Genomic DNA, 8,294 nt, shown 5'->3' on the forward strand with positions numbered 1-8,294 from the left:
GTTAATTTAAAGTAGTGATTTCAGTCGGGACTTTAACTCAAGATTAAAAATTGATTCAATTAATCCACGCTTGTTTGTTTTGATTTGGAGGCGCATGTGACGTGCCGATTTACGTTTAATTTCGCACAGCATTGTGGGTGGTAAAATACAATTCATTTCCTGAAAGCATGCATCCGATCCATACTGCATGAAACCCGAAAGTTAGTATCCATACTGAAATGTTCAGTATACTGAGGTGGACCCAAAAAATGCATACTGAATGACCACGAAAGTTCAGTATACTGAAACTCCATACTGAATAGTACGTACTGCCTACTGAACTGTGACAATTCGGAAAGGGCCCCGGTCTTGTCTCTGGATGATGCAGTCAACATGGGACTGAACTACATCCTGAATCACCTCGACTCCCCGGGGAACTATACGCCAGGATCCTGTTTGTGGACTTCAGCTTTGCGTTCAACACCCACATCCCAGAAAAAATCACAAGATCCCAGTTAATGTCTCAGTTAATGTGGTCTTGATTACAAACCTAGGACACACCCAGAGTCAAATCCTTTAGCCATCTTCAAAATGTGTAAGACCGTTTTGAAATAGTTTACAGTTTTCTCTAACAGTGACATGTTAGAGAAATGTTTGAAATGTCTGTGTGGTTCAGGGGTGAAACATTGAAGATCATATACTGTGTTAAAGATCTCGGTAAACACAGTCTGTATAACAAAGAGTCGACAAAGTGTTGATAGATCAAGAATGAATTCAGTGTAGTGCTTGTAGTGTTCAAAATGCATCATTACATTTTTTCAGACCTCTTCTTGTTTGTCTGTGTCAAACAGCACCCTCCAGTGTTGAAAACTGAAATCACTGCAGAAGTGCAAAAGCTGCAGTTCCTTGAGTGTCCACCTGAGGGCGGCTACACACACTAGTGAATCCCCATTAGGTCCCATATTACAGTTTCTCTCATTTAGTTAGGCTCAATTCTCAAATGAGACTTATTTGGTTCAAAACATTAAGTTCAAATCTCTGAACAGTTACTTTGTGTTTCACAACAGAGTAGCATTTTTCATTCATTCAGGCCAGTTGTTGTTTTGGTACATGAGTGAAAAAGATAAATTACAATCGTCTACAAATGTGCAGAATGACCTCTTCTACCTTCCCACAGATCCAAACCGATCAGCTGATTCTCAGATCAAACTCTTCACAACTTGTTAACTTTCTTTCATCATTCGAGACGTCACAGACAAAATGGGTCCATTCAGTTATCAGAGCGGATCAGACATACATAAATACATATCTATTACAGGGTATGTTTGTTTGAGGTGTCTGCTAAATGAGCTGTTCAATAATGAACGAGGAAACTCATGGGTGTCCCTTTTTGGTAGATTTTCTGTATATGACTTAATGTGAAAGACCAAAGATGAATATTCTGAGACTGGGACGTACAGGGCATTACACCTGGTTACACCTGGGTGCATGGATACTAGAGGAAATGTTATTTATTTAGATGTATTTATTTTAAGTTGCAGAGCAGCAGATACCTGCACACCAATTTACCTTTTTTTACTGCTTTTAAGTCCAGTTGAATTAGTCTGCAGGTACAATATCACCTCTGCATTTTTACAGTACATTTACCACAGTGTTAAGCTCCCTGACACACCAAGGAAATCGTCGGCCGTCTGTCCTAGTTGGACCGTCGGTGAGCAGTCGTCCAGCTCCATCGCTACCCGTCGGCCCCCGTCTGCCTTTTATTTGGCCGATTCGACATGCTGAATCTGCGTCGGCAGTCAGTGAGATGAATCACTCTGATTGGCTGTTCTGAGGTTTCATTTATCTCCAGCTCTCCTCACAGGTTCAGGAAAGCCCCTTGAGCATGCCGCTGTAGTATCCATGCTTTCACCCATTAGTGCGGTTTCTCCTTATTTGTCTCCTCCGCCTCTTCTTTTCTTTTTCCACTAAAAGATCAAGGGCTGACAACGCCAGCACCATTTTCTACTTTTTATCAGACATTATTCTCCATTAGTAGACTACCTATAATACAAGTGTTACGCGACAGCGGTGTGAAAATGGTCTTCTCGTATCATAACAACGGACTACCGCCGCCTGCTGGCATGGAGAGTTATTTCCTCTCAGAACGTACGTGGTGGTTGGCCTTCGGCTGTAGTCTTTGTGGTGTGTTCAAGTGCAACTTTTTGGCCAAGATGTGAGGCGACGCCACAGTCGGCCCACAAACTGCTTCATCGGTGGTGTATGAATTTGTATGAATTGATGGACACGTTACACAGCAGCCTCTACCATCAGTGTGTGAATGTGTAGGTGTGACCTGCAGTGTAAAAACACTTTGAGTAGTCAGAGGACTAGAAAAGAAATATACAATCCAATCCATTGGTTTGGACAAGTCAAGTCCAAACCAATCTTTTCTGAAAAAGAGCAGCATTTGTCTTTGTGCTTGAGGAGTTGATGAATCTCCACTCTGACTTCCACATCTCACCGGTAACATCCCACAGTGTTGCCTCAGTAACGGCTCGAGCTGAAGTGCACGACAGTTGTTGTTGAAGAAGAGGTCTAACATGTTTTTATTAAGAACATTTCCTGCCGATGGACTGTAATCAGCGTACACCTGCTGAGTGCAGCTCTGATGTCATCAGCGGGTCACGGTTCAGAGAATCACTTTGAGTGGGACGACAAGAAGAATGAAGAGATTAATGAGGTCTTAATACTGATCAAATGTTCTCCAATCAAACACGCAGAGAAGATCATTTCTCGACAACACACAGATGATGAAAAGGCCCCTCTATGGGCGAGCACTGCTTAGGCTATAAATGCTGTTAGTGTGTGGCAGCAGTTCGCCTGCTTGTTCCTAGACACAGAAACATGAAGTGGACGGTCTCTTCAGTTCATCAGCCCGTTAAAGAACATTTCCATTATCTGGAAACAATAAACGGATATTCAATCAAACACACAGAGAGCTGGATCATCAGTGAGACGACATGTCTAAAAACATTGTTTATTTACGGTGGAAAAACAATTTCAATGAAATCCCTCCTTCTGAAATATCCTGACACAAACAAAACACATGTAAACAAACACAACTGGACACTAATGTCAAAGTTTTTATAATTTTCTTTGGCTCTATTTTTTTTTTATAAATAAATACAATAGATGTATGGATGGATGGATAAATGGAGGGATGGATGGATGGATGGATGGATAGATGGATGGATAATGGAGGGAGGGATGGATGGATAGATGGAAGGATGGATGGAGGGATGGATGGATACTGTAAATGGAGGGATGGATGGATGGATAAATGGAGGGATGGATGGATGGATGGATGGATGGAGGGATGGATGGATAAATGGAGGGATGGATGGATGATGGACAGATGGATGGATGGATGGATGGATGGATGGATAAATGGATGGATGGAGGGATGGATGGATGATGGACAGATGGATGGATGGATGGATGGATAGATGGATAGATGGATGGATGGATGGATGGATGGATACTGTAAATGGAGGGATGGGTGGATAAATGGTTCCTAGACCTCAGTATACACATTCAGGCACACAGGCACTTAGAAATAAAATTGATTATTATTATTTATTATTATTAGTTTATAAATCTGTGCTCACAGTTTTCAAATAGTTGCCAACATAACAAATGCCAGATAGTGAAACTGTGACTGCAGATTACCAATAAGTTCCCACAGTTTACAAATCCATGCCCACTCTCTGTGTAGAGTCTACATGTTCTCCCCGAGCATTTGAGTTTGGCTTGTTGTCTGTCTCTAAATGTCAGCCCTTTGATTGACTGATGAACAGCCCAGTGACAGCTGGGATCAGCTCCAGCATCCTTGCTACCCCAAACTGGAAAAGCGGTAAAGATAGTGGATGGATGGAGTTTACAATTTCATACCCACAGTTTACAAATTAATTCCCACAGTTTACAAATTCATGTCCACAGTTTACAAATCCAAGCCCACAGTTTACAAATTCATGCCCACAGTTTACAAATCCAAGCCCACAGTTTACAAATTCATGCCCACAGTTTACTAATTAATGACCAACATTTAAAAGTGAATACCCAAATTCATACCCACAGCTTAAAAATCCATGCCCTGTATATAAATGCATACCCACAGTTTGTGTGAATTTGTGCCGATAGTGTAGGAAACAGTTACAAAAGTGCGAAGATATGCCCACAATTTGGTAAAAAAAAACATTTCCACAGGTTGCAAATCAATCATTCAGCACAAATTTTGAATCTGTGGGCACGGATTCTAAACATACACACTCATTTGTAAACCAAGACAACATGTTTTTTCAGCTGACACCAAGGTGCTCACTGACGCAAAGTGAAAACTATCTACGCTTTTGTCCAAATATGGTCACTTCTGGCTCCAGAAATGAAAATGCAAACACCAAAATGCTGAACCCAACGTTCACAAACAAACAGGTGACATCACAGTGACCATATGTCCACTTCATTTATGCAATCTATGATGCATACAACCACACACACACACATGCACACTTATGCATGCAGTTTAGATACACAACAGGCTCCATCTAATGGTCTCCACAAGGTCAGAACCCCCTCCTCCCCTCCCAAGTCATTACCCCCTGCTGGTCATGTGACCTCCCTCCTCTCCAGGGGCCTTTAAATCGCCCGTCTGTCCCCTGAGATAGAGAGAGACAGCAAGGAGTCACAGCGACAGGTGAGTAACCCATCTCTCTCTCTCTCTTTTGTGTGTGTGTGTGTGTTTCAGGGTCTCTCATCCACTCTCTCTCTGATGGAGCTTCATTGACTGGCATTTGACTTCTTACATAAATGTATATAGTAATATAAAATGAAATAATATTTTAAAATGAAATAATGCTTTTTGTTATTGTGTTATATATTTCAATATAAAAGGATAGAATTTGACTTTTATTGTAATGCTGCTTTACTCACTTACACTGTGTTAGATCATCTAAAAATAAAGTTTTATTCATGTATGAATACAGTCATTCGTTCATTTAATCATATTTTTGTGTTTTGCCGTTGAATCCTTTTAAACTAAAGTTTTATACAAATGTCTTCTGTCTGAATTTAAACTGATGTCATTTATAATATTTGGCTGATGTTGCTGACAGGTGTTTAGCTAATGTTTGAAAAGTGAGAAGTGTGACCTTGCAGTGTACAAAGTGCTTTGAGTCAGTCCATTTAGCATTTTCCATTGGATGCTGAGCTTGCACATTTGTCTACGTATGCATGTATTTCATTGCCTATTTGTGTGTAGCATGTTCAATAACAAAGTGAAAAAAAAACTTTCCGCAGGGATTAATAAAACATTTCTTCTTTTTCTTCTGTCATGATTTGTTCTTGTTTGGTTTTGTACTCTTTTTACGTCAGTGTTTTGATATTATTTCCTGTTTGATAACATGGATATCCTTGTGTTTCTCCCTCCCTGTGGGTCTGTTCTTATTAGAATATTCCCAAGTTTAGTTTTTAGAGTTTCCCATTTTCCTTGTGTCTATCTTCATGATAAAGTATGAGTTGAACCTGCACAATTTATGCACTTCTGCACTTTTACCCATGTGCCATTGTACCATGCATTTCCACATTGTATGTTTTATGTATTGTCTGTGTTTAAAATGCGACTCTCTCCTCAACCAAATTTACCTCAACCTGAACATGAAAGAAATCTAGTAAACCTACTTTGATTGTGCACATTTTGAAGTTGCAGCAATTACAGCCAATTTTAAGAATGCACGTTGAAGCAATCCAATAGAGCAATATCCAAAGAAATTGTGTGCTTTATCTACACCAAATCTGAAATAATTATTCTATAGTTGTAGAAATTGTATTTATTGAAATCAGAATTTTTCAAAGACACTAACCTTGACCTTTTTTTCCATACAGAGGCTCTTCTTTGAGAAGCTGAGTATTGTGGGAGTTGTAGTTCATCTCTCTGACAGCAGGATGTTTGGCTCTGTGTTACTCTGCTGTTGCTCCTTCAGTCTGCTGCATCTATCTTCCTCTCTGGTTCATGGAAACATCCCCCTGGATGACGGTCCGGCAGCTGGGCGCCGAGCTGACACCTCCTACCTGTCTGACATCGGTAGATAACATTAACACCAACTCAACCGTCACCCTGGTGTAGCGATCACTTCCTCAGGAGATCAGGTGGAATTATTAAAGTGGAAACAGGTAACTTTTCAGCTCTGTTTTTCTGTCTGATGTCCAGTAGAGAGAGGCCACGCCCAAGACCCTGTGCATGACCCCATCCTGCTACCTGTCGACTCGGTGGAGGACCACTTCCTGATGGACACAGGCTCCTACGACGAGGTGGGTGTGGCTTATTTAAAGATACATGTTTATGGTTTATGCAGCCTATGTGGTTCTATGAGATTTAGAATGCTTCCTTTGATATAAAGGACCACTAAACTCTTTGAGACATTGGTTACTCTGTGGGGAGTGTTTTAATTTGCTTTTTTTGGAAAGTTTTATACAGGATGGGAGAACATTTTGGTGTTCCGCAGGGTAGCTGCCTCGGCCCTCTTCTTTTTTTTATGTTACATTCTTCTAAATATGGCTGCTGTTAGAACATTTAAGTTATTACCTCAGCTATGCAGCTATGCTGATAGCACTCTTCCGTATATATTTTCTTTGACCCCAATGATTACTAGACCCTCGGTCATGTTGCAACTGGTTTGCAGAAAAAACAAGGCACCAATAGTTTGGCAGTCTATTAGAGAAAAAACATAGAGGTACAAACTAGTCATTTTTAAGCCACAGTTGAAAACATTGGTCTTTGCAGCTCTCTCAATTCTTCAGTATTTTGCTATAAAGCTCTGTGAATATTTGGAGTCAACCAGACAGATATGAATACAACATTTAAATAAAGATTTTGTTTTTACAAATTTCCCAAGTGAGCAGTCTGACAGTATTCCTGCCTTGTTTTCCAGGACTCGTCTGCAGGTTTGCAGCTGCAGGGTCGGGCCATGCGTTCTCCTCGTCGTTGCATCCCACACCAGCAGTCCTGTCTGGGTTACCCGCTGCCTTGCTGTGACCACTGCGACACCTGCTACTGCCGATTCTTCAATGCCATTTGCTACTGCCGCCGGGTGGGACATGCCTGCCCACCAAGACGCACCTGACGACGCACCTGACGACAAACCTGACGACGCACCTGACGACGCATCTGACAACACGCCTGATGTCACACCCGTTTGGAACCTGGTCTGCTGACAGGAACCATGTTGATGCTCTTTCTATAACACATTTAAAATGTGCTCTTTGTGAATAAACAACTGTGGGTAAAACGTATTTCCCGAAGACAAAGTGAGATGTTTTATCAATCAATCATTATTATTTGTATAGCACCAATTCATAACAAGTGTTATCTGGAGGAGCTTTACAAAAGAGCATATGGGATCTGTGAGTTATCTGTTAGTCCAGCATCTGAATAATTTGAACAACATCAGGTCCCCTCTGTCTCTGCCCTGCTTACACAATTGGTTTTGAGCCTGATTTTAATGAAGGTCCCGTTTTCATGTAATCAAGATTGTTTTCTAAAAGCCCAACCCCCAAAAGCTTGTATAAGGACCCCCAAAACCGCCAGTGTATATGTATTATAAAAGCCAGTTAAGTGACGAGTGATGAGTCACTACTATATATTATAATTTGCAGTTGAGCACATAGCTCAATCCCCCCTTTTCTTTATAGAATCAATCTTTTTGACCTTTTATAAAGCCAAGACATTTTAATTTAGTTTTTGGTTGTAATTCGGGAAAAACACATGGAGAAGGGTTTACTGCACAGACTCCATATAAACATGGACGAAGTCTCACTGACGTCACCAATTGGTTTCTGAAGGGCTGTTTGGGAAGCCGTTCATGGCGGTTGCCATATTGGAAATGCTAACTCTATCAGACTTTCGGTAAACCTAACGACAGAGAAAGAGTTGGAGCTAGGGCCTTAAGCCTCCCGACAAACAGCTACAATGCGGCCGCTTGCAGTCAGATCAGTCACACCTCTGCATGCATAGAGGTGTGACTGATCTGACTGCACCTCTGGTATCCTTCATAGAATCCAAATGTTTGAGTTAAAAAAAATAACCCCCATAAAGTATAAACTGATAAAGAAATAAACTATTCATAACAAAATTGTTTTATGTACCAGGCTGGGTACATACATATTTTAAAATGGGGTATGTGTGGGACTTCTGGTTCTTCTGCAGCCAGCCTCAAGTGGACACTCAAGGAACTGCACTTACACTTCAATTTTCAACACCGAGGCAGCCGCTTGATTTA

The 8,294-nt window shown here is 41.0% G+C and overlaps 1 protein-coding gene across 2 annotated transcripts; it reads left to right on the forward strand.

Annotated features, from left to right (window-relative positions):
- The first annotated feature begins 4,650 nt into the window (after positions 1-4,650).
- agrp (agouti related neuropeptide) lies at positions 4,651-7,308 on the forward strand. 2 transcript variants are annotated; one of them, XM_061046180.1, is made up of 4 exons: positions 4,651-4,714; positions 5,902-6,100; positions 6,227-6,327; positions 6,948-7,308. In XM_061046180.1, the coding sequence occupies exons 2-4, from the start codon at positions 5,962-5,964 to the stop codon at positions 7,137-7,139; spliced, it is 432 nt and encodes a 143-aa protein (XP_060902163.1). In that variant the 5' UTR covers positions 4,651-4,714; positions 5,902-5,961; the 3' UTR covers positions 7,140-7,308. The 2 variants fall into 2 exon arrangements, with proteins under 2 accessions (XP_060902163.1, XP_060902170.1); XM_061046187.1 differs by having other exon boundaries at positions 6,230-6,327.
- Positions 7,309-8,294: the final 986 nt, after the last annotated feature.

Source organism: Labrus mixtus, chromosome 1, assembly GCF_963584025.1.
Source record: "Labrus mixtus chromosome 1, fLabMix1.1, whole genome shotgun sequence".
NCBI classification, from domain to species: Eukaryota; Metazoa; Chordata; class Actinopteri; order Labriformes; family Labridae; genus Labrus; species Labrus mixtus.